The sequence below is a fragment of the Notamacropus eugenii genome, chromosome 2 (assembly GCF_028372415.1).
Source record: "Notamacropus eugenii isolate mMacEug1 chromosome 2, mMacEug1.pri_v2, whole genome shotgun sequence".
Taxonomy (NCBI): domain Eukaryota; kingdom Metazoa; phylum Chordata; class Mammalia; order Diprotodontia; family Macropodidae; genus Notamacropus; species Notamacropus eugenii.
This window is the reverse complement of record NC_092873.1, coordinates 478,526,152-478,553,143: the sequence shown is the minus strand read 5'-3', so window position 1 is coordinate 478,553,143 and position 26,992 is coordinate 478,526,152. Positions and strand designations below refer to the sequence as shown.

Genomic DNA, 26,992 nt, shown 5'->3' with positions numbered 1-26,992 from the left:
AGAGACAAATATGTGCATATAAACAACTTTTCAGCAGAGGTCATTGATTTATTGCTTCCTGAATTCCTGAGCTTAGCTTATCTTCTTGAAAATTCATTGATTTCTAGTCTGTTGAAGAAGGTAGAGAAGATTTGGCTCCTGAAATCCCCAGCCCCAGTTCTAATTAATTGCCTTTACCCTTTTACTTGTTGCACTGGGACTCAGCACTCTTCCATTGATCTTGGAAGATGGATTGTGCATTTTCCAGATGTGTATAAGAATTTTTGAGAAACAATGTCCATGCTTAACCAAGGCATCTTTCTGCCCTGCCCTCAATCTCAGACTGGAAATTGCTGTTCTTAAAGAAGAAAAAAATTGTCTTTACTTACTCTTCATCTGGCATTATCACTTTCCTTTTTACCCAAGCCTGTGATTTCTTTACTCAGAGTATCATAGGATGCTATGAGATTTGCAAAACATATTAGAGGCCATCAAGTCTGAAGTCTTTATGAGGAATTTGAGGTATGTAGCGGTTATGTGACTTGTCTAGGGTCACACAGCTAATGTCTGAGGTGGGATTTAAGCCGTGGTATTCTTTACTCCAAGTCCAGTGCTGTATCCACTAGGCCATCCTACCTGTAGGAAACTTTCCCTAGGAAATGCTGTCTGCCAGTGCAAGATTGGGAGCTATTCTTAGCTTAGTCTCTGCAAAGTCTCCTTTCTCCAAATCTCCCCTATTCATATTTGATGATTGATTCTTCCTACTGTGGCCCCTCATTGTTCCCTCCTCTCTTCTTCCCCCTTCAAGTTAAATAGACAGTTCTATTGGAAGTCAACTAGCAGCAAAACTCGGGTATTTTTCTTGAGACTTGGGGTATTCAGCTCCCTCACTAGCATGTCTCAGATGCACTCCTTTGTCATCTTAGAATCTTAGAATTTCTCATTCACCTTCTATTCTCATGTCAAGATGCCCCCTTTCTTAAGCTTTCTAGCTGCAAGTGGTTCAGGTAGAACTTGAATTGATCTGATCCAGATGTTGGCCAACTGGAGGCAAGACCAGACACTGGGAACAGCGGCTTGACTATCAGAAAAAAAAACAAACCTGTATGATAGAGGATGGAAGATCAGCATCAGATGGAGAGGAGAGGGGATTCAGGTTCTGGGGTCACAGTGGAAGGGAATGTAGAATCTATCTAGCTTTAGGAGTAAAAGAAAAGTGTGGGGTTTCAGGGCAGAGGAGGAAGGGAATAGATGTTCAGAGAAAGAGAAAAGTATATGAGGGCTATAGCCAGAAGGATGTGGGTTGAGAATTGACAGAAAGATATGGTATAGGTATAGAAAATGGTCCTAATGTCCTTCAGGGCTTGGAAGAATTTATGAGGGAGAATTGAATTTTGTCAGAGTTTGTTGGGTGGGGTAAGTGCAGTACAATGTAGGGTGTCCTGCTCTATAACCTCCAGCAAGTGCTCAGTCTCCTTAGTGCACGTGTTCCATTGTGTGTCTCGGATGACCTTCAGCTCCCTTACCAGGAGCCTCGTCTCTTTTTTTTAAATTTATTTTTTAAAAATAATTATTTTATTTGTTTTCAGTGTTCTATAATTACTTCCATATATCTTAGATTTTTCCCCTCCCCCTTTCTCCTTTTCCCCTCTCTTCCCATTCCTTCTCTGAGACAGCTTGCAATCTTATATAGGTTCTATACATACGTTCCTATTAAATACAATTTTACTGTAGTCATGTTGAATAGAAGAATTAAAATGAGTGGGACAAACGATAAAACAAAACAAAACATAACACAAAAGAAAATGGTCTGCTTCATTCTGCAGTCCAGTTCCATAGTTCTTTCTCTAGATGTGAAAGGTGTTTTGCCTCAAAAGTCCATTGGGAATTTTTTAGGTCCTTGCATTGCTATGAAGGACTAAGTGTACCAGAAAAATTCCTCACACCCTGTGCTTGTTGCTGTGTACAAAGTTCTCCTGGTGCTGCTCCTTTCACTCAGCATCAGTTCATATAAGTCTTTCCAAGTCTCTCTGAAGTGTTCCTATTCATCATTTCTTGTAGCACAATAGTATTCCATTTCATTCATATACCACAACTTGTTCAGCCGTTTCCCAATTGATAGGCATCCCCTTGATTTCTAGTTTTTGACCACCACAAAGAGCTGTTATAAATATTTTTGTACATGTGGGACCCTTTCCCCATTTTTATGATCTCTTTACGATACAGTCCTAGAAGTGATATTACTGGGTCAAAGGGTATGCACATTTTTGTAGCCCTTTGGGCTACAAAATTGTTTCAAATTGCTCTCCAGAGTGGTTGAATCAGCTAACAGCTCCACCAACAATGAATTAGTGTTCCAACTCTCCCACATCTTCTCCAACATTTATCATCTTCCTCTTCTGTCATGTTTGCCAATCTGATAGGTGTGATAAGGTACCACAGAGTTGTTTTGATTGCATCTCTCTAATCAATAGTGATTTAGAGCATTTTCTCATAGGACTATAGATAGCTTTAATTTCTTCCTCTGAAAACCAGCAGCCTCATTTCTTTACAAAGTGCATTCTCCTGGAGAATATCCACCAGCTTCCACTGCCTATGCTTCTCACCCACAATGCAGCTCAGCTCCTTTAGCTGACCCTTAATTTTCAAGGACTCAGTGACTGAGACTGTGGATTGGAAGGCTTGCTTGTGATTGGATTGCCCAGGGAACACAGAGAAGGTTCTAGGTGGAGGAAGTGAGGGGAGGAAGGGGGAAAAAGTGTGGGACACTCTTCCTAGTAAATTTCATTTTATTAGATTTGACCCAGCATTCTGACTGATTATAATTGGATGGAATTTAGTCTTTCTGGAAATACTGTAGTCTCCTGAGGATCAGTTGAAGGAACTAGGAACACTTGAGCCTGTGTAAGCAAGATAGCTGTTTGCAAATTTTTCCAAGGGCAGTCACGTGGAAGGAGGATTGAACTTGTTTCTCATGTCTCCCACAGAGAAGAACTCTAGTTGCAGAGTCAGATTTAGATTTGATTCAGGGAAAAGCTTCCTAACAAAATACAACTTCTCAAAAGTGGAATGACCTGCTTGAGGCCTTCAGACAGGAGTGTAGAGTTCCATTTGTAGACAGAATTTTTGATCAGATTGAGTTAGATCAGAGACCTACAAGGTCTCTGAGAATTTCTTAATTCTAGTTATTTTTCCCCCTTTTCTTTTCAGTAATGTTAGGACCACTGGTTCATAGGATTTATTTTTAGCATTGTAAATTTGAAATCCATAGAACAAGCCCATTTTTCATGTAGAAAAACATCTGTGGCATGATGGGGAGAGATTTTTGAATGTATTTTTAGGCTTATTGAATCTTAATTTTATTATAAAATATGTACATTTTCAAAATTATAAGGTAAAGATTAGCTAACTTTTTTCTTTAAATGTCACTGTTTTAAAAACAATTCTGTTTACTATTATAGGTTAATACAATCTGTTGGAATGACACTGGAGAATATATTTTATCTGGTTCAGATGACACTAATCTAGTAATCAGTAATCCCTACAGTCGAAAAGTAAGTATTTTTCTAAAAATCATACAAATTTTATGGGGAATAGTTGGCTAAAAAAAGCAATCAGTAATATGATGTGTAGTATCCTTTCTCCATGTGTATTTTTCTGTCAGAGTACATATTTCACTCACTTTCTTCTTAGCCCTCTTTACTACTGAGGTTATATATTTGAAAGTTTCCCTTTTTAGGTTTCCAATTAAATTTTTCAGGTCTCCCTCTCACCTTTCTTCCGTACACGAACAAGGATGATTATATAGATATGTTTGAATTATTTTCTTCTGACATTTCCTTTTCCTTGGCCATGGCATCATGGGTGTGATAAGCAGTCATCTTGATGTGTTTTTACCTTGTTGTGGGCAAGCAGACCAGGGCCCTGGAAATGATGTGGCTCTCCAAGGCTCCCCAACTCGTAAACACTTGGCCATCTTCATGGTCTCAGTTACTTTGTGCTGCCTCAACTGCATTCTTCTCTCCTTAAGCTTTGTGGCGTTGCTGCTGGATCCTCTGTTCTGGCAGTTGCTATTTGTTTTGCTCTGCTTTGCCCCAAACATCTTGCCCTCAGAGTTCCAACTTTTCAGGTGTAGCTTCACTTTCTTAACTCACATTCCCTTTGAAAATCCTGCTGGGTGGTTGGCAGAACCTCTTGGTTATTTGACTTCAAAAGAGGATTGTTTTCCTTCACAAATTCCATCTGGTAATTAAATAACATTGTCAGCATTTCTTCTATTTTCTTTTCCTCATTGAACAGTTAAGTTCTTGGCCATCATTTTAATAGTTTTTTTTGTTCAAAGAAAGAAGCTCTGACAGAACTGTAAGTTAGTCATTTTGCTGTGCAGGTGTTTCTTAATATCAGCTTTTGAAATATTGCTGTTCCAACGGCATCTCGTTAGCCAGAATTTCCTCAAATTTTGGAATTATGAGTCTGTTCTTATCAAATATTTAGTGATGACATCTCTGAACTTTCAGCTTTCATTAATTGATTGTAATATTCTCTATATGTGATACTTAACCCTAACTAAGAACACTGAATTAGAGTTCTAGGGTGTATATCCCCAGTCGTCTTCCTTCCTCAGTCATCCAGGTTTCTCACTTCAGATTTATCCTTGATTCTTCTCTTTCTCCAGGTTCCATATACATTGTTCAATTGCCAAGTCTTGTCAGGTTTGCTTCCACAGTATCTTTTGTGTCCATTCTTTACTCTCTACTCTATTTATTTGTAGTATTTTAGATTTAAAATCCGCAAAATCAAGCCCATTTTTTAATTTAAAAAAATTTTTGTTGCTTGGTGGTAAAAGAATTGCGAGTAAATTTTTTAAACTTCTAATTGAATTCTAACTTTATCATAAATGTTAATTCAGAGCTAGAAAGCTCCCCCCTCATCAAGGCCTTCAAAATCTCATGTACAGACTGTTTTCACAGCTTCCTAATTGACAGCCTCCAAGCTTTTCCTCTCTCTTTCTACCGCTACACAAACTTGATCCACCTTTCTAGCACAAATCTGACCGAGTCATTGCTCCGCTTTTCTCATTGTCTCTAGCGTAAATGATAGTGTCCTCAGCCTGATTTCAGCCTACTTGTGCAGCTTTATCTCCCCTGACTGACCTTTCTGAGATGTGCATTCTGGCCAGACTGGGCTGGCCAAACTATGCATGCCCCACCTCCAGTGCATGAGCCATCTCCCACACCTCAAATACACAGGCCCCTCAGCTCTGTCTCTGAATTTTTATTATCTTTCAAACCTTACCTCGGGTGCCACCTCTTTGGTAAGATTTTTTTGATCCCTCCCCTTAGTTATTAGTGCTCACTATTTCTGAAGTTATATTGTACATGTTGCGTCCCCAGGGTAGAGTGTAGGAAAGGAATCTTCACTATTACATTTCCTCCCTGCCCTCTTCCTCCTTAACTGTTTAGAATCTGGCTTTCATTACCATTTTCCTGGAACATCTCTCCCAGATTGATCATGGAATCATAGTTTCACTCTTTATCCTTTTTGACCTTTCATCTTCATTTGATACTGTTAACCACTCTAAATCATATCTTACACTTCTTTTCTTCCTTAACTTCCATGATTGCTTTCTCCTGGTTCTCCTCCCTATTGGAGTCTCCTTGGGTCTTCACTAACTTACCTTCCTTCCCCTCTGACCCCTAATAGTGCATACTGTCCAAGACCCTGTCTTTAGCAGCCTTCTGATCTCTAGATACCCTCTCCTTATTATTTAAATTTAAATTTTCATCCATTTGGTTCTTCCTGAGTGAGTTTTTAGGCTGGTCTCTTTTGAATAGTCATGAGTCTTGTTATGAAGATCCTGTAATGTTCTGAGGCTTGATGCAATCTGCACACAGTGTCATCCACGCCCCAGAAGAAATCTGCATTGATTCCTTAATGGCCCTAGGATCAAATGCAGATTCCTGTGACTAGCCTCTAAAGTCCTTCACAGTCTGCTTCTAGACTTATTTCACATTCTTCCCCTTGACACATTCTACCTTTCAGCCAAACTGACCTACTTGCTGTTTCCCAGACTTGTTCTTCCCCCCTTGCCTCTGTGTTCTGTAGAAACTGTCCATCACCCCTCAAATGACTTGCCTCTTCACCTTTCACTCTCTTAACATATACATGAGAGAATACATGCTGTGAGGGAGACTTCAAGATTGTGGCTTACTCTTGAGATAAGTGTTTCTGGATTTTTATTCATTTTATTTTTTGGTATTCAACAGCCATAAGCATAGTTGGGTTTGGATTCATTATATCTTTCATTAAAATTTGTGACTGAGGATGTTTCGTTATATAAACTGTCTGAGAAATTCTACTTGTTCCCTTTTCATATTATCATCATGGATACCCTCAATACACGTGGAGGTATTTGGACAATCCTGGTGTCCAAAATGTTAACCAAATACCTTTCTGTATATATAGCTAGGGCACTCCCTGCAAGTGTAAGATGGGCTGGACAAGAAGCAAATAGGAGGCAGAGAATTGTTTGGATTGTTTTTGGGAAATTGCATGGTACTCTCAACAATGCCAAGTTCCTTCCTGACAGAGAAATTCATTTTTTTTTTTTTACACCAGTGTTAAAAGTTTGTGGTATTATATGGTCAAACAGCATGAATGATCACAGTCTCTGAAGATCAAAATAGGGGGAAACCCAGTAGAGCAATGCCAGTTCTGTGTAGGTAAACTGCATGCAAAAAATGATGTGTGATATTATTCAAGAAATGAAAGATCAGAAAAAAAGGGAGCAAGAGTAAGGAAAGCAGTAGACCTTAAGATGTGGTAATGCGATTTTAGGCTGCATTAACAAAGGAATAGTATCCAACCCCAAGGAGGGGATAGTTTTTTTGGGGGGGTGGGGTTTGTTGGGGTTTTTTTTTTTTTTTGTCTCTGCCATGGTCAAACCATATCTGGAGTATCATATTCAATTCTGGGCACCCTATTTTCAGAACACTGACAGTCTAGAGACCATCCAGCAGCAGATGAACTAGAGGAAAAGTTGTATGAGATTTGATGGAGGGAACTGGGGATGTTTGGCTCAGAGAAGAAGAGAAAAGAGGGAAATGGTAGATACCCTCCAGTATTAGAAGGGCTGTCCTGTGGATTTATTCTCAGCTCCAATGGGCAGAACTAAGTAAGAGCCGTGGGTAGCAGTTGTAGTGTGCTTTCTGGCAATTTGAGCCATCTCAAAGTGAAATGTGCACCCGTAGGTGTTGGTGGTGGTCTCCTCTCTCACTAGACGTCATTGGACTCAATGTCTAGCAAGGAGATGTTGTAGAGGGAATTCTTATTCAGATATGGGTTGTGCTAGATGGCCTCAGAGAGGCCCTTCTAATTCTGATATTTCTATGACTCTGTACCACCCATATATTGTTATGGTTCCTATGAAAGATTAAAATAGAGGATGAGAAGGAATTGATGGACAGCTCTCTGCACCAAGTAAGAACGTTTAACATCAGTGAAATCATAGATCCATTGAAAGCCAACCAAATGTCTCCTAAATCAGTTTATCTAGCCTTCACCTCTTCCTTCTTTTCCACTCTCCCATATATCTACATTTGAATGTCCTCCTGCCCCCATCACTGTCTTTCCTCTCACATTATACATTTTGGTGGATTTTGGTGCCATCTTTGAAGTCACCTTTGATTCTTCCCTCTCTTTTACCCTCCAACATCAAATTATTTACCAAGTCTTAGTGTTTTTGCCTTTGCAGTCTCTCACACTGACCTCTCCTTTTTCACTTTGACCACTCTCTTTCCAGGTATATTTGGCTCTTCTGAATCATTGTAGTAGCCTATTCAGTCCCCCTCCTCTTGTTCCTTCCCCATTTACCCTTCCCTTTCCCCCATACCCTCAACTGCTATAATATCTGATAAACACAGCTAACCATATCAGTCCTGCTCCAAAACATAAATTGTCTCCTGGCTGCTTATAGGATGAAATGTATACTCCTCATCCTGATAACACACAATTTTTAACTTCAAGTCTACAAACTTTTTTTTTTATACTTGGATAGCTTTCAATATATTTGGTCTCCTTTGTAACCCTATATATTTTATGCACTTAAAAAGACAATTCTGGAGAAAGGTCTATCATTCACAAAAGGGTAAGCCCTATTGTACTGTTGTGTGCCTTCTGTAATCTGTTTCCAATTTGCCTTTATGGTCTTATTTCACCCTCTTTTCTTCACACATTCTTAACAGTTTACTGTCAATTCCTCAGTTTTAAACTGACCTCTCTAGCCTTAGTGTATTTGTGTTGGCTGTCTCTCCCCCTCACTTCCCACCCCTCCCACCCTCGCCCCCTTCATATTTCTTCCTCTTTGAATCCATTCCTTACATCAGAGATTCTCAACCTGGGGCCAGTGGATAGATTTCAAAGGGCCTATGAACTTGGGATCGAGAAAAAAAGTGACATCTTTGTTTATACTAACCTTTGATTTTCTTTGTAATCCTATGTACTTAGTTTTATACATTTTAAAACAGTATTCTGAGAAGGAGCCCGGAGTCTTCACCAGACTGCCAGAGTGATTTGGGATACAAAAAAATGTTAAGAACATCTGCCTTAGGTCAAGTCTGTTTCAGGTACCTCTTCCTTCATTAAGCCTTTCCATACAGGTGAAAGTAATAGATATCCCCTACCTCAGATCTTTTTCATTATCATGTTATAACTTGTATTCTATTTGTATACATATCTTATTTCTTCTATTAAAGTTTTTTTCATTATTTCCAGCACCTAGCATAGCACTTTGCTTATAGAAAGATCTTAATACATGGTTATTTGAGTTGCTGCATTATCTACATTGGAATTCATTGCACAAGATTTCTTCCTTCAGTCTTTACCTGGCTGTCTAAAACTAATTGGTGTGATGGTAGACAAGTCACTTTAGCCCTGAACCTGTTTCCTCATCTATTAAAGAGGAGGTTGAAATAGGTGATTTCTGAGGTCTTTAACATTCTGTGATTCTGTAACTTAGATGAACTCTGAAGTCCCCTTCTGCTTTGACTTTAATATAGTTCCATGATTCTTTTTTTTTTTCTGTCTTCTCATCAAAATGCACTTTTTTCTTTTTGACCTTCCTTTCCTTGGTCAAAATAGAGAAAATCCCCCCCCAAAACTTGAAACCTGCGTAGATTGTTTCTTTATAATCTTGTCTTCTGTTTTCTCACTCCCTTAGGTTCTCTCTTTATTTCTAACAAATAGTTAAGACACACAAAGAATTTCTTAAAAAGCAAACTCTACATTTTATAGCTTCTACCTGCTACCAGCAGCAGTTTCAAAGCAAAATTTCTTAATAGTTGCTTTTTTAAGGGTATAAACCTTCTTTCTACTAAGTGTGTAAACGTAACTTAAACATTTAAAATTGTTTCCTCATATTTTATGTTCCAGTTTGTTTACTCTTTCCTTCTAAAGTTGAATTACTTACATTAATGTACTACTTAATCCAGTTAAATTAGATGAAAGTTATTTTAAAGATTCCTCTAACTCAAAAAGGCAACACTTTGCAATGATAAAGGAGTTAGCTTTTAAGTTTGTAGCATGAATCTTTAAGAAAAAAAAATTTTCTAATTTGATTTTTTTAACCTGAATACTTTTTTAACTTATGGAAGTTTGAAAGTACCTCCACATCATAGTAACTAATTTTATAGCAGTTTCTATATACCAGAAACTTTGGAACTATTTCACACATTTGATCCCACCTATAGGTTTTTCCTTTTCATTATTCCGAAGAAGCATCCTGCACCTCTTATTCTCAATACAATATAGTAATTTGGACAAACCCTGGTGTTTTTTTTTAGCCTAAAAGAAAGATAGGATTCATAAAATTACAAATTTGGAAGGAACTGTGGAGCTCATTCATTCCCACTCCTTAGAAAAGCATGAGTCCCTATCACTACACTCCTGGCAAGTGGTCATCTGGCTACTGCTTTGATAGCTCCCAGGATGCAGAGCTCACTAACTCCCAATGCAGCCCATTCTGAGTTGGTTTAAACCTCAATACTAACTATTCCTAAAATCAGATAAATAAGTGTCACATGGGTAAGTGTCATTGGTGACCATTGCCTTTGTTTTCCACCTGCCCCAGGACTTGGTGCCACTCTGGTCTACAGGGAAGGAGCAGAGCTGTCAGATTGGCTGCAGCCCTGTACACCTTACTCACAGACCTCTTCTGTCCTAAACTTTTGCCTGCTGTCCTCCTCAATAGGGGGAGAACTATATGGGTGAGTCACAGCGCAGTTTTAAAATTTTAATTTCTAAGGCATTATTTAAACCACAGTGCCTTTTCAAACCTTGAAACATTCGCACATTTTGTGAATGTTTTAAGCACTCATTTAAACTCAAGCTTTAGAAATTCATATCCATTTTTTTAAGTTTGGTTCTTCATGAAAACAAAGAATTATGGCATGCATTTAAAGGTGATAATCCCAACTTTGTTTTCTTTTATAGCTGTAAGGGACTGATGGAGCAGTATTTCCTAAAATAGCTTGAAGTTATGAGAAAGTAAAAGCATTTAATGAAAAGCTTAGATAATTCTTTATATTTTTTTAGCTGACTAGTGATATCTTTTATAGTGCTCTAAAGTAGTACAAAAAAGTTAATATCTTTTATACTGGTCAGGCACAGTTCCAAAACAAGATATAATAATGTATATGTGGTATATTATAAATTGTCATTATTTGTATTTTTAAAAATAGTATAATTACAGTTGTTTACATGGTATCTGCTCTATCAGCAGGACTTCCCATTTAATTTATGATGTTGTGGCTTATATACTACGAGCTATACTTTTGCCGCTTTGACCGTTGATAAATAAGTAGCATTTCTGATTTATCCTAAAGAAAGAGAAAATTGTTTCACTCTTTTTTGAATGTGAGTGAATGAATCATTTTTAACAAAGTATTTTGCATAGCTGACCACATGTGAAAGCAAGACTTCAGTGAGCAAAAATATCAATTTCATGTGTATGTGTACATATATTTGATGTTATATTTCCTTTTTCTAAAAATTATAAGCTATTTCAGTTATCAAGATGATCATAGGGAAGGAAAACTTCCAGATTTGGTCATTGGTTCAGTTTAAAGGCAGTTAGTTGATTCAGTGAATAGAGCGCTGGACTTCAAGTCAGGAAGACCTCTGAGTTCAAATTCTGCCTCAAACACTTTCTGGCTTTGTAATCCTGAGATAAGTCAAGTAACTTCTTTCAGTCTTAATTTCTTCATCTGTAAAATAGGAATAATGACAATGCCTCCTCTGGTTGTTCTGGGGATCAAATGAGATAATATTTGTAAAGTGCTTTGCAAATCTTAAAGCTGCTATGATTTTTTCCTATAACTGGTTTCTTGAAATTTCATTTCTAGAAATAAATCTTTAATTATATTTAGTAAGATTTTTCCGAAATGCAAGTAGCCTGGTGATGAATAGCAATGAATCATCTTAAAAGTTTCAAAAATAAGAAATTAACAGTTTGGTGTATTGAACTTGAAGTCAGAAAAATTCTGTTTAAATTGACCTTACTATGTGCTAGCCTTATGATCTTGACAATTTACCTAGTCTTTCTTATCCTCAGTTAACTTGCCTGGAAAATGTTAAGTAGTAGTCCTTGTACTATCTACCTTAGAGGTTCATTATGAGAAAAATACTTTGGAAGCTTTAAAGTAATATGTAAGTATATTATTGGTGACTATAGTCATACTAATATAAAATTGATACTTTAATGAATGACAATAATAAGCCTGTCTGACATTAAAATCATCGTCTGAAGAAAATAATTTTATAAACACATCGAACTACTAAGATCTTGTCAAAAATCTTTTTCTGACCTTTGGAATTCTACTCAATAGCTTCAGATAATGTTCTGCCATAGGAAAAAATTAATTAGAACATTTGAATATGGAAGAATGTAAAACTATGAATCTAATTTCTGATACATTGCCAGTTAGAATGAAGGAAAACACACATATCATGTCTTTGAAATTTTAGTAGGTTCTTAGAAGGATAAATACTTAAGTGATTTAGAAATGATGACTGTGTCTTTAGCATGTTCATTTTGCCAAAAAGTATTTTCTTAGAAAAAGTGAAATAAAGAACTCAACTATTTGAAATCAATGAATGTTCCTTATTATCTGAATATAGGAATACTTATTATTGAGAATCATACCAACTTAGAATAGGCTGGGAGTTAGTAAGTTGCCCATCCTTAGAGTATTCCTATAGTAGTTGGATGACCACTTGTCAGATATACTCTGGTGAGCAGTTGGAGTAGATGAGCTCCATGTTCCTTCTAAATCTAGGACTTTATGAATCCTGACTTTGATGTAGGCTGGAGGTAAAGCCTGATTTGCTGTCCTGTTCTCTGATAAAGTTTACCTTTGTAGTGACCAGAGCGATTGTCTCTGGCAAGTGTCTTGTTTTCTTTTGTATGGTACTTGATCAGCCCTGGTAAATCATTGTTCTCATATTCTTTTTTTCTCTCTACTCCATGAGCACCACTCCCTTTCTGTTTAGATTTGTCTAGTTACATCTGCATTTGCTACACTATTGTTCTTCATTTCAGGTGTGTTAATTAAAATTCCAGATTGATAGATTCTTTTTCATTTTAACTTGATTTTTTATAATGCCATGTACAGAGACCTCAGCCTCATCAGTAAGCCCTCTGTGTGTATACACACAAACACACACACACCCACACACACACACACACACACATCTCATGTTTTAGGATTTGGTTACCTCTGTTAAGTTTTTCTACAAACAGCTCATGCCTTCTGTCATGTGTTGGATTCTGTGGTTCCTGACCTGAGTGATATTCTGTTCCTTCCTTTCCCTCTAGAGTTTCATCTTAACTTTGGGAACAGTTGCCCTTTGTACGGTGCCTAGCGCAATGCCTGGCATGTAGTAGGAGCTTATTGACTGACTAACTCAAATTGTTTATCCTGAACTTTAGCCAGTTTATTAAGTCTCTCATGTACCTATGATATCAGATGGACATATAAGCTGTTGCATATCCCAGAGAAACATAGGTGATAAAGTTGTATCCTTTTCAGACTAAAATGACTCATAGCTGATTTTATATTCATTCCAAAGAAGAGAGTGACCAAAAGATCTCTGTGCTATGGTACATAAAAGCTCTTTATGAGAGATTTTTGCTGTAACTCAACGGTGTGTATAAACTTTTTCTAAATGTTGGGCTGTGACCCACAACGTGAGTAGATTCCAGAAATTGCCATACCCTATAAAACAACCCTTACCCTGTTTGTAATAGAAATAAACTTAATGTGGAATTTTCTGAATGCCAGTTCATCATACACTTAAGGCCTTGTTCACTGTTTACACCGAGGAGCACTTTGACAAAGTTGATGTCATAAAAAATTCAGTGAAGGTGCATGAATATTGTGGGAGTATAATAGAGTTTGGGAATCTGTATAGAGGAAAACTTCTTTGATTTATTTTTTTTTTTTTACTTACTTAGAGCCATAACTGTACATAGAAATATCCTATATGACTTAGTAGTTTCTGTGAACTATTTCTTAAATGGAGATGATAGAGAATTCCAAATAAATCAGTCACTTAGGTCTTTGCTAGCCCTCTTCCAAGTAAGAATGGCCCTAGTTTAACATCTTGGCCAATAGCAATAGTGGTCTTATAGAATTAATTGTTTATGTTTCTTGGTTTTCCAAATTTACATAATTGGTATATATAAGATAATAGTCACCCTTTTTCCTGAACCTGAATATTTCATATCTAAACTAGTCTCTTTTAATAAAAAGGGGGTAGAATTTTCTTTAAGTGACTATTTTAATCCAGAATCACCCCGGCTTAGGAAATGGAAAATACTTTTTATTTTTAAAGATCTTTGTTGTTAAAGTAGGCGTTATTAGATAGCAAACCTTATTGTTAACAGTTCTGATACATTTCTGATGTCTGAGGACATGCCTGGTGATCAGAATTTTAATGCCTCTGGTATGTATAATGCTATAATTATGTTAATGAAAAAAATTAAAACCTGCAATCTTTCTTTTTTTCTTTTTTTGTTATGTATTTGAGATTGGGTCTCCCTATCTCACCCAGGCTCTAAGAGCAATAGCCAACCTCTCTTGTTCCATTTATTAGGCCCAGATTGGTTGGCCCCACTGTAAGCAGCCTGGTTGACCCTCTACTCTTGGGGACTTACCATATTAGTGCAGAACTTAGTGTGGACACCTTATTGGCTTGAGCCCAATTGTAGCTCAGAATTCCAGAATTCAAGAGATCTCTCTGTCTCAGCCTTCCTTTGCTGCAGGAATTGAAGGCATGTATCACCAGTGCTGATAAGTTTTTCTAAAATCAGTGAGCAAGCATGTTCCTCAGTTACTTGAGAACTAATTCTCTATGCATTTTTAATAGATACCTTTAACTCCTTACCTGAATATGAACATGGACTTTTTATTCTCCAAAATTTGGCGTTATTAAAGTTAAAATAAATTTAAAGGACATTGCAGAAATATGAATTAGAAAATACGTTAAACACAACCAATGACTTGTCATACGTCTTTCTGATTTGTTTCCAAATGAGCTTCTGAAGAAAGTCCTCATTTTAACATGAAGTGGTCCAAAAATATAGGGAAAATGGTTTCCTTTAGATTTCTACTTTTTCTTGGATGAAATCAAATGGAAATATATAGTCATTCAGTTCATGGAATATTTTGAAACACACTAACACATCCAAGGCAAAAGCTTCTCAATTTCCAATTTGAAGACTGTATTCTAATAGCTTAGTTTGGATTCTAGAGTCATCGTTGGCTTCCAAATAAAAGATTATTTTCTTGCCAGAAAGAAAAAAAAAAGACTTGAAGTCCTGTTTTGTAAGAATTTAATAGATAGATTTCAGGAAGAAATATTACCATATCGGCAAGAAATACTTTCTGTATACATTTGAGCTTTTGTCCACTGTTTGAAGGTAAAAGAGGAATTAAAAGTCAAAGGGATAAAAATCAAATTTTTAATCACAAATGGTTTATTGAGTCCACCCTGCATTCCTGATAAAAATTCAACCTGCCTGTGGTATATAATCTTTGTGATTTGTTGCTATAGTCTCTTTGCTGATATTTTATTTAATGTTTTTGCCTTGGAGTTCATTAGGAGTTTTCTTTTTCAATTTTTATTCCTCTGGTTTAGTTATCAAGAACATTTTTATCATAAAAGAACCCTTTCTTTTCCAGTTTTTTCCCAAATAAATTATATAATATTGAAATAATTGTTCTTTGAATATTTAAAGAGAATTCATCTATAAATCTTTCTGGTTCCATGGTTGGTTCTCTTCCCTCATCTCTCCCACCTTTGGTTTCTTCACTGAGTTATTTAAATCTTTTGTTGTGTTAAATTTGGGCACTTTACATTTTTGTATGTGTCTCATTTAGGTTATTAGTTTTGTTGGCATAAAATTGAAATAATTTCTAACAATTTATTTTTCATTTGTTGTAAATTTACCTTTTTAACTTTTGATACTGTTAATTTGGTTTTCCTTTTTAATCAAATTAGCTAATAGCTTGTATGTTTTTCAACTCTTAGTTTTATTTGTTACTTCTTTCCTGAGGTTTTTTTATGCTTTCAATTTTGTTAATCTCTTCTTTGAGTTTCAGAATTTCTGTTTGGTATTGAATCAGGGTTTTAAAATTTGTTTGTTTGTTTTCTAGTTTTTTTAATTGCATGCCCAAGTTGTTGATCTGTTCTAAAATTTCCCCTAAGGGACTGTTTAGGCTGCATCCCAAATTTGGTATGTTGTCTATTGTCATTATCTTTAATGGAATTATCTATTGTTTTCTTAATTTGTTTTTCGATTCACCCACTTTTTAGGCTTTATTTAGTCTTCTGTTAATTTTAATCAATAAATAAGTAGCCCTTTACTGAATATAAATTTGTATTGCATTGTCTTCTGTAAATTGTGATTTTTTTCATTTGTGAGATTTTTAAAGTCCAAATATATGGTCAAGTTTTGTAAACCCAGTGCATCCATGCACAGCTGAAGAATATATTCCTTTTCCCATTCAGTTGTTACCAATACAATTCTCTTTAAGTCTTTAACTTCTTTCTTATTTATTTTTTTGTCTAGATTTGTTTAGGTCTTAAAGGAGTACATTGATCCCCCAATATTATAGTTTTACTATCTATTTTTCCCTATTACTCATTTAACTATTTCTTTAAATATGCAAAAGCTATGACATTGAGTCTATGGTTAATTCAGTCTATGGTACCTTTCAACATAATATAGCTTCCCTGTTTATTTCTTTTAGTGGTCTATATTTACTCTTGCTTTGTCTAAAATCATAATTGCCACCTCTCCCCTTTTTGACGTTAGCTGAAACATAATAGATTTGGTTCAGGTCCTTATTTTAACTCTGTGTCAATCTTTCTTTCAAATATATTTCTTGCAAACTACATACCACTGGATTCTACTTACTAATATAGTTTTCCGTCCTTTTTCATTTTATGGGTTCATTCATGCCCTTCACATTTATGATTGTTGTTTGTTTCCTTCCATCCTATTCTTCTACATTTCTTCCTTATGGTTTCCTGACCTCTCTTTACAAAGAAGAAGAATGTGGTGATTGAGAAGATTCTCAATATTTGTGTTCTAGGCTTGAGTCAATCTACCGCTGCTCTTGTGCCCCTCTTTTCTTCACCCAGAGCCCAATCATAGGTTTTTACCTTTTCCTTCCTTCCTTTTAAGTCTCTCTTTCTGAGCTACCCTTCATAGTGAGAATTTGCTTTGCTTATAACTAATTTTTTCCTGAAACTATGCTCCCATATGTGTATAATTTTTCCCTTAACCAATTCAGATGAAAGTGAGACTCAAGTGTCTCATATTCCTCTTATCACTTCTTTATTTGCATAATTTTTTACTTGCCATACTCTGATTATATGAGATAATTCCCTTCCACCTTCATATCTTAGTTCTTTCATTGTTTACTTATTCTTCCAGTCTTAATTCCCAACTTTGAAGTTTGTGTTAGGATCAGACCCTGTGTACTTCTTGAGGAAATAGTTGAGCTGGTCTTGAATCCTATTTTGTAGTCCTATTAATGTTTTTTCCCGGTCTTAAGTGTTACGTTCTTAAAGGGTATTAGGGGTAACTTAGATTAGGGCTGGCATCAACAAATTATAGCCAGAGGATCAAATCCAGCCTGCTGCCTGTGTTGTATGACAATTAGCTAAGGGTAGACTTTACATTTTAAAACATAATAAAACTTTTTTTTTAATGTAAAAACCATTGTGAGCTTACAAAAACAGGCAGTCTGTAGTTTGCCTGGCCCTAGGCTAGAGACCTACAAGCTTTTAGCACACCTGAGCTTTTCAAGCTCCTGACCTGGGTTTGGGTCTGAGGCACACAGTGCTTCAGCAGGCTGGTTCTAGATCCAGTCCTCACCATGGAGCTGCAAGACTCTAGGTTCAGAGTGATAGAATTGCAGACTCCTCTTTGAGATCTAGGCTTCCTTCACACTGGGCTGGGAACTGAATCTGAGACCCTGCTCCATTCCTGGACTCAGAGCCACTATTGTTGCTGTCTCTGCTCTTGCTCTTTGCTTCAAGCCCACAGCTGTTCCTTTTCCCCCTTCCCCCAGTGGATGTAGATTCCCTTCTGAGTCAGCTCTGAATCCAAGACTGTGCTCTGGAGTAGAAGTGACAGAGTTGCCATTTGACCCCTTTTCCTGCTTTCTTCACAGCACCAGACCCCCCAGTGCTGGAACAAAGGCTTTGTTTTTGCCCAGAGCACAATAGCCAGCCTCACCCCACATGCTCCTGGCTACAGACTTCTGTCTCCCTAAACAGATCTGGGCTACAAAACAGAAACTGATTTTTCCTGGGATTTCCTGATCAGGATTTAGTCTGGTGTAGTTGGGTCTTTGAGCAGTGGTAGTAGTAGTGGAGGGAATCATCCTGTACTGCTTCCTCCATCCTGTTGTTCCTCTCCACTTGTATGTGATTTTAAAATGTGTTATATAATTTTGGGAGTTAGATTTATCTGCTTAACCATGAAGCCTAGTATATGTTGTCTCCTCTATTAGGTGAGATATCTTACTGCAGCACAGTACTTTTCATATAGTAAATACTAAATAAATGTATTTTCTCTCATTTATTCCAGCAACTTCTATAATTCTAGTCTAACAATAAGTAGTTGAGGCTCAGAAACGACTTTTTTCCCCTCAGAGTTTTATAACTTTGTCCTTATTCAAATTCAAAAGACTTCTATTCTTAAAATAATAAAATCCAAGGACTGCTTATGTTTATACAAAATTTATACACCAGTATACTGAGCTTTTCTTATCCATGACAATGGCAATTGGAGTTATAAACATAAACAGGCAGTTGAAAAGAAATGCTAAAAGAATCATCCTTTCTGAATATGCCATAGGAGGGATGGTTTGGTGAATATAAGCAGATAACTGGGAAGTGAAACTTGTCAGCTCAGTTCTAAAATTACTTCATTCTAATATTGTGAAAGTCACTGAATTTCATAAAACAACAAGTGATGTTAAGTGGGTCAACATTTTTTCCATAACACTTGAGGTAATACCCTATGTGCTCCCCATGTTCAGTCCCCATTCCCTCTTGACTAGCCTCATTGTATCTCAAACTCACCATATCCAAAACAGAATTCACTGTTTTTCCCAAAAAATTTACCTAATTTCCAGCGTTCCCTAGGGGACTGTCAGGATTCTAGTAACCCAGTTCATCAGTATTATTTCCTAGTTTAAATAAAGTCAAGAATTTTCCATTCTTCACTCTCACTTGCCTGGCATATTCAGTCAATTGTATCTTGTTATTTCTGCACATTTCTTGCATCCCTCTTCTCTCCACTCACATTGGCACCACCCTAGTTTTTTGGTCCTTATCACCTCTGGTCATAATTGAGCAGCTACTTGATTGTCACGAACACCTGAATTCAAATCCTGCTTTAGGCATTTATTGTGTGACTCTGGGCAATTACTTCACCCCTCAGTCTCAGTTTCCCCATCTGTAAAGTGGAGGTAAAAATAGCTCCTACCTTATGGGATTGTTGTAAGGATGAAATGGGGTCAATAGTCATAAAGCACTTTGCAAACCTTAAGGCATTACATAAATGATAATTCTGTTGACAATCATAACTTTTATTGTTAGTCTAGATAGGCAGATACATAAATAAAGCATTTATAAAACATATACTGTGTATCAGGCACACAGCCACTAATGTGATTTTCCTAAAAGTGACGTCTGAGCATGTCTTCCCTCTTCTGCTATCTCCCAAACTCCCATTCCAGTAAGCTTTACTGACCTCTAGGTTCCAATAGACTTTTCTCTGTCAGGCATTAAAGCTCTTCTTGATCTGGCCTCATCCTGTCTTTCCAGTCTTATTGAACATTAGTCCCCTTATGCACTCAAGGTTCAGCTCCATTGACTTCCTTTTGCTAGGCTTTGGCCCTGTTCCCCATGCCTAAAATTTATTCCATGCCTACCACTCCCTCATGGAACCCTTGATTTTCTTCAAGGTTTATCTCAGGAGCTACATTTTATATGATGTGTTTCCTAATAGTGCTACTCCTCCCCCCAAAGTTAGCTTAACAGTTTTGTACCTGATTTGTATGTACCTAGATGTATGTGTGCTTGTATAGGCACAGATACAATGTATATTACTTAAAGACAGGGAGTATTTCTTTTCTCTTTGTATCTCCAAAGTTTGCCATCTCTGGCAAATAGGCTTTTAAAAAAATTCTTGTTGATGAATTCTGTTCTCTGCTTCCACTTTATTGTGATCCTCCCCCCCAAAAAAACAAACTCAAAACTCCTTGAGGCCAGAAATTGTTTTATTTTGTCTTTGTGTCCCCAGGACCTAGCACAGGGCCCAGCATGTATATATCAGGAATTGAATAAATGCTTGTTACATTGAATTGAATCCTTTATGAGCCTCTCTTTCTGGCCTCCTGTTTTTTTACCTATCATCTTCTTTCCCTTAGGATATTTTTCTACCAAAGCCATCATCTTACGTCCTATCCCTGTTTTTAGCTGGTTGTCACTTAAAAATTGCTAAAGCAATAATAATTAAGGTTCTAGCTGAAAGTGACCTAAGGTATTTCCCTTTATGGAATAGAAGGAACCTGCTAGAGTGGCTAGAGTGCTGGGCCTAGAGTTGGGAAGGCCTGAGTTTAGATCTTGTTTCAGACAACTCCTATCTGTACAATTTTGGCGAGTTACTAACTTCTCTCAGCCCTTGTTTCAGCAGCAGCAGCAACATTATCATTTCAGAGTTTCAAGTATTTTATATGTACTTTCTCATTTTTTTTCTCAAAACAACTCTGTGAGGTAGGTGTATTATTTTCATTTTACAGGTGAGAAAACTGAGGCAAATAGAGATTAAATGACTTGCCCAAGGGTAACACAGCTAGTATCTGAGGCTAGATTTGAACTTGGGTCTTTCCGATTCCAGGCCCAGTACTTTATGCACTACGGTACCATCTAGCCACTTCTATCGAGAAAATTTTTTTAAAAATGTTTTTTAAGTACTTTGTCAACCCAAAAGCACTTTACAAAAATTATTTACATGTAAAAGACTAGTTATAAGATAGAAATACCTTTAAAACACCTTTGTGAAGTTATAGTGCTAGTTCTAGATATGTTAGGGAATTTAGGAAAGGCTTATGACTGGGAGTTTGGATGATCCCTCGAGGGAATCCCATTTTATAAGCCAGGCAGGCTGTAGAAACTGTTGTAGTTTCTTACTGTACTTGTATTATGGGGCAAAGACCTGGGGAGTGAATGAATGAGGTCATGTTACACTTGTAAAAGGTTGCCAAACCTCTCTAGTTTAAGAGGGTCAGCAAGTATTTATTGAACCTTTTCTGTATGATAAGCCCGACCATTCAAAGGAAGGCAAACCTATTCCTCTACCTCAGGAACTCATCTTCTGATGAGAGTCATCATGCAAACAATTAACAAGCAGTGTACAAGATGTTTACAGTATAAATGGAAGGGTTACTTTCCACTTATTCTCTTTTGATCCTTATAACAACCCTGCAAAGGTGTTATTATTATCCCCAGTGGACAGATAAGGAAACAAAGACTGGGAGCATAAGTGACCCATGATCACGCTGCTAATCAGTGTCTGAGGCAGGTGGAATGGAGAGGTAAGTCGTCCTGCAGGTGGTATTTGAGCCAAGTCTTGAAGGAAACTAGGAAGTAGAGGTGAGGAGGGAGAATATTCCAGGAATGGGCAACAGCCAGTGAAAAGATGGGGGAGCATGGGGATCATAGAGAGTGTAGAGGGCAGTAAAGTGCAAGAGTATTGGAAAGGTGGGAAGGGATCAACTTGTGAAGATTTTTAAAAGTCAGAGTGTTTGGAGGTAATAGGGAGCCACTGAAATGTATTGAGTGGAGGAGAGAAATGACAGGACTGTGTTTAGTAAAATCATTTTGACAGCTGAGCGGAGGATGAGCTGGAGGTGGGGAGGCCAACCAGAAAGCTGTTGGCATGGTCCAGGCATGAGGTGATGGAGCCTGCACCAGGACAGCAACTGGGTGAGTAAGAAAGGGTATGTGCAATGTATGAAAGATGTTGAGGGAAGAAGCCAGACTTGGCAGCAGATCTGGGGACTGTTTTCTGTTCAGGGGGAAATATATTTTATCTGCTTACCATCTCTGGTTTTATGCAGTTATTGTGTTGTCATCAGAATTAAACTCTGCTCTCTTAGATATAAAACATTAATGAGAATATTAACCTTAACTCCATCGTTGTATGAACAGCCATAAAAAATGTATAGAACAGGATTTACAGGGAACCTTTCTTTTTGTGTTCTAGGTCTTGACAACAATTCGCTCAGGACACAGGGCAAATATATTTAGTGCAAAATTCTTACCCTGCACCAATGACAAACAGATTGTATCCTGTTCTGGAGATGGAGTTATTTTTTATACTAATGTCGATCAAGATGCAGAGACTAACAGACAATGCCAATTTACGTGCCATTATGGAACTACCTACGAGGTACGGTAACTTGATTTGGTTATGTGAGAGTACAGATTTAGTCTTAATACAGGAAGAAAATAAGCATGGAAAGACCATTGTTGTCTGAGAAATCAGAAACATTGACCAGGTATTCTAGGCTGTTCCTCAGTTTTGCATTATTTCCCAAAAGTTACATTTTAGAATTATTTTTTGTTTTAGGCAATTAAAAGCTTAATAGTTCTTTCCATGCATTCTCCACGCCCAACTAAAGCTGACTGCCTTCTATTCTTACCAAACATGCCATGGGCTTTGCTGACTGTTCACACTTTACTCACTGTTGCCTGAGCCTGGAATGATTTCCCTCTTCCTCTTTGTTTAATTCCTGGTGTTCCTTTCCCATTTCCCCCAGTTGATAATGACCTTTTCCCACTCAAATTTCACACAGTACTTTGTTTTCCAGAGCTTAACATAACACCTGGTATAGAATAGGCCCTTAATAAATATATTTTGATTGATTTTCATCTCTAATGCATTTAATGTCTATTATTTTGACCTTCTTGTGTTAACTATAACTCTTTTATGCCCCTACGGGATAATCTACTAAGCTCTAGGAAGACAGAAGTTGTCTTTCTTTTTGTAGAGAGGAAGTTGTAGCTTTTTGTCTTGTCTGAATTCTGTCATTTGCATATCAGTTTTCTGTGATGTCATAATTCTTTAATATTTATCATTATTGGGTAGAGTGCTGGGTCTGGTATTAGGAAGATGAGTTGAAATCCAGCCTCAGACACTTCTTAGCTCTCTGACCCTGGGCAAGTCACTTAACCTTTGTTTGCCTCAATCCATTGGAGAAGGAAATGGCAAATCACTCCAGTATCTTTGTCAAGAAAGCCCCAAATGGTGTCACAAAGAATCCCACACAACTGAAATGACTGAATAGCCACAACAATTGGTAAAGTAAATTCAGGATCCTAGTTAAAGTAATTGAGTATTTATACTATGTTCAAACAAAAGGATCATTGCATTTCATGATTATAGTTAGGGAGCAAGGGAGTTTTGTATTTACAATGGAGTTGGGGAAAATGTGAGTATGCACAAAGAAAGAGGCAGCAAAGGAAATAAGACACAGTTTCTAGGTATACTCATCTAATAATTTGAGCCGGGTCTGTGAAAATGGGACTTCATATGAAATAATGTTGTAAAACAGAGGTTGAAAACTACAGTGTCCTTAGGAGTAGATACATCCCATATCCTTGTGCACTTCAAATTTGTACTCTAAAAGTTTCATCTTATGTTTAGACTAGAAGTTATAATAGGGTGGGAATGGCTGCTTGGATACCTCAAACCCCAGTTGTGAAGAGAGCTGACACACACAGTTCCCTGGGGACATTTGAGGTTCCCTGAGGTGGGGAAAGAGTGAAGAAATGAAAGCAGGGAGCACCTACCTTACGAAAAAGAAGCAAAACCTAACCTCTTCATAAAAAAGTAGGCTCTTTACTCTTGACTTTAAAATCTAGCAAGAAATAAAAACTCAGATGATTTTAGTTGTTACAAGAAATATTTATTAAATGCTTTCTAAGAATGTTGTTGTTCAGTCGTTCAGTCATGTTCAACTCTACATGACCCCAGGGATTATACTGTTCATGAGGTTTTCTTGGCAAAGATACTGGAGTGGTTTGCTGTTTCCTTCTCCCACTCATTTTACAGATGAGGAAACTGAGGTAAATGGGGTTAAGTGACTTTCCCAGGGCCACACAGCTATTAAATGTCTGAGGTTAGATTTGAACTCAGGTTCAGTGGTGCTCTAGCCACTGAACCACTTAGTTGCTTCCCAGTGCTAGGTATAATTAAATGAAAAAATGGCACAGACCTTGGTCTTAGATTCCAGTAGCAGAATTTGTGATAAAGAAATTGATACTAAAAGATGACTCAAACTTATTCACCATTCTTCCAGTACATCCATTCTACTTTCAGAAAAGCATTTTGTCATGCCATATCTTGTAGGACTTCATTTTGTATAGCTATTATATTCTAGGTGTATCTCCTTATTTAGCATTTTTGTATGTATCCAAGAGCTTAGGGCCTTCTTCTCACCTCTGTGCCTCCAAGCTCTGGACTTACTTGTTGAATATCTGCTCTCAGATACTGACTAGAAAAGGTCATTTTCCCCCTTTGTCTTGTAAGCTTTTACCAAGATTCTGGAAAAACTTCAAATAGGCTCATATGTAAACTTTCAGAAATGAGGGCACTACTCTCTCCAACTCCCATTAGAACTCAAGGTAGTAAGTGCATACCAAGTGGAGGACATCCTATAAATAGATACAGAAAGTACACAAAGACCTCACAAGCACTCATAGTAGCCAATAACTTCCCTTCAGAAATGAACCAAAGTTGGGCTTGTCATCAGAGCAACCCTTTGACATTCCCTCTCTCCCACAGGCTTACCAAGTTTCTCCTAGACTTGAAATTGCCCACAGAAGGCAGATGTACTTTGGAGCTTCTAGACATGTACTCTCTTCATGATCAGACCCTTATCTGAGAGTAAATTGTTAAAATAACAGGAGGGTAGCAAGGTCATGATATTGACTAGCTTCCTCATGTCAGCTTTTGAGATAGCAGTGACTTTTTAGCAATTAATGGTGGGCTTTTTATGCCTCTCTAAAGTCTCTTAGTTAATATATCTCACTGGTTACGGAAAGACATGATACAATTTATGCTTCTACGATGCATAGAACCAGAAAGATCTCTAGTTAAAGGAGCCATAGAAATGATCTTTCTTCTCAAAGAGGTATGTTCCTCAGCAACTTCCCTTCCCTGTCAAGCAGCCAATTCCCCAAATTCTCAGATTTGGAGTTAATCAAAAGACAATCCTTGGGGTTAGTGCTGGCTTTAAAAATATCACCTCTTTGCCAAAAAGCTCAACTCAGCCTAGAAAGTGAAGATTCCCCCATTCTACAAAGGAGGTTGGGATATAGGAGCATTGTCCATGAACTCTGTTCTCATGCCATGTAGTTGTACCTAGTTGTACATCTTAGTTATACTTAGGAAAGAGCACTGGCTTTGGCATCAGAATCTGGGTTCAAATTCTCCTTCTAATCTACTGCCTTTGTGACCTTGAGCAAGTCACTTAACCTCTATGGATCTCCATTTTCTTAATTGTAAAATGAAATCATTAGACTAGATTGTCTCTGAGAGTTTCCTTTCTATTCCTGTTTTTGCCAAGTGCTTCTGCAAAAACCTATGATACTGCTTTAACTGCTCCTGTGTCTTTTGATGGTAACATTCACTCTCAGGAATCCTGTCCTTATATATTAGCAGGCATGTGTGTGTCTCTGCCATGTGTTTCTGATCCAAGACAACACTAACTGAAGACCCCTCTTTCTCTCAGTTGCAGTCTAGAAAAAAATGAAAGATTGGTCTACCAGCTTTCAGTTATAGGCTGGCTTTTCATTTCATATGCCTTCAGTAAGAGTTTTGTTGGTCCACTTAAGAGTTTTAGGCAACCAGTCATTTTTTTTTCTTCCAAATTTATTAATTTATTTGTTTTCAGTTTTCAACAATCACTTCCATAAATTCCAGATTTTCTCCCCCTCCCTTCCCACTCCCTCCTCAAGATGGCATGCAATCTTATATGGGCTCTTCATATACATTCCTATTAAACACATTTTCACATTAATTATATTGCATAGAAGAATTAAGACGAATGGGAGAAACCATGAGAAAAATAAAACATAACAAAAGAGAAAATAATAGTTTGCTTTATTTTGCATTCTGACTCCATAGTTCTTTCTCTGGATGTGGATGACGTTTTACATCTTGAGTCCTTTGGTAATGTTTTAGGTCCTTGCATTTCTGTGAAGGGCTTAGTCTATCAAAAACAGTCCTCACGCACTGTGGCTGTTACTCTGTATAATGTTCTCCTGGTTCTGCTTATTTCACTCAGTATCAGTTCATATAAGTCTTTCCAGGTTTTTCTGAAGTCTGCCTGTTCATTATTTCTTATAGCACAGTAGTATTCCCTTACATTCCTATACCACAACTTTTTCAGCCGATGGACATCCCCTCAATTTCCAGTTCTTGACCACCCCAAAAAGAGCTTCCATTTTTATTATCTCTTTGAGATACAGCCCTAGAGCAGTATTACTGGATCAAAGGGTATGCACATTTTTATAGTCCTGTGGGCATAGTTTCAAATTGCTCTCCAGAATGGTTGGATCAGCTTATAGCTCCATGAACAATGAATTAATGTTCCAACTTGACCACATGTTCTTCAACATTTATCATTTTCCTGTTTTGTTCTGTTAGGCAACCAGTCATTTTAAACCAGTCATTTTAAACTGGCCACTGCAAATCAATCAGCAATTGTTTTTGTCCTCCTAATAAGTTATCAATGGATGTGACCATATTATATAGGTGGAAAGTTATACTTATCAGATTGATCTGGCAAACTCCCTTGATCAGCCTCCCATTCATGTAAAAAGTTAATTGAATTGTTTGATTACTCCTTGTACAAAAATTCTGAGTTCAGATAATTTCAAAGTCTTAACTTTTTATTAGAGCTCTATACATATGTACATATGTGTGTATATGTGTGTATGCATGCACATGTACACACACACATATATACATGTGTGTGTGTATAAAATTTTTCAGTGTATATTTCAAAGTGATAAGGGTACAGAGAGTCTTTCAACACCTGAACCTGGGAAATTGTCCAAACTCTTTCATATTGAGCCTTCTCAGCAATTGGGGAAATAAAGCTATTTATTTTTCTATAGAATAAAGAATTCTACTACTAGTCTTAATTACATAATCCCAGAGTTGGAATGCCATCTAATCCAGCCTATACCTAGCCAGCTTTGGCTTGAAGACCTCAAGTGAAGGGGAACCAACTTACCTTATAAGACAGCTATGCCATTTTTGGAGACCTCTCATTGTTAAAAAGTTATTTGTTTGAGCAAATCTAAATTTGTCTATATCAGTTCTATCCGTTGTTCAAAGTTCTGTTCTCTTGGACTGAGC

The 26,992-nt window shown here is 37.2% G+C and overlaps 1 protein-coding gene across 10 annotated transcripts in view; it reads left to right on the top strand.

The window, feature by feature from the left end:
* The window catches only part of DCAF6 (DDB1 and CUL4 associated factor 6), a 160,891-nt gene that overhangs the window by 35,610 nt on the left and 98,289 nt on the right, over window positions 1-26,992 (top strand). For 9 of the 10 annotated variants that reach the window (XM_072648734.1, XM_072648733.1, XM_072648732.1 and 6 more), the window contains exons 3-4: window positions 3,441-3,533; window positions 21,827-22,012. In XM_072648734.1, coding sequence (XP_072504835.1) covers window positions 3,441-3,533; window positions 21,827-22,012 — 279 coding nt within the window. Of the gene's footprint in view, window positions 1-3,440; window positions 3,534-10,111; window positions 10,242-21,826; window positions 22,013-26,992 lie in introns of those variants that run through there. The other variant, XM_072648735.1, reaches the window with a different exon arrangement.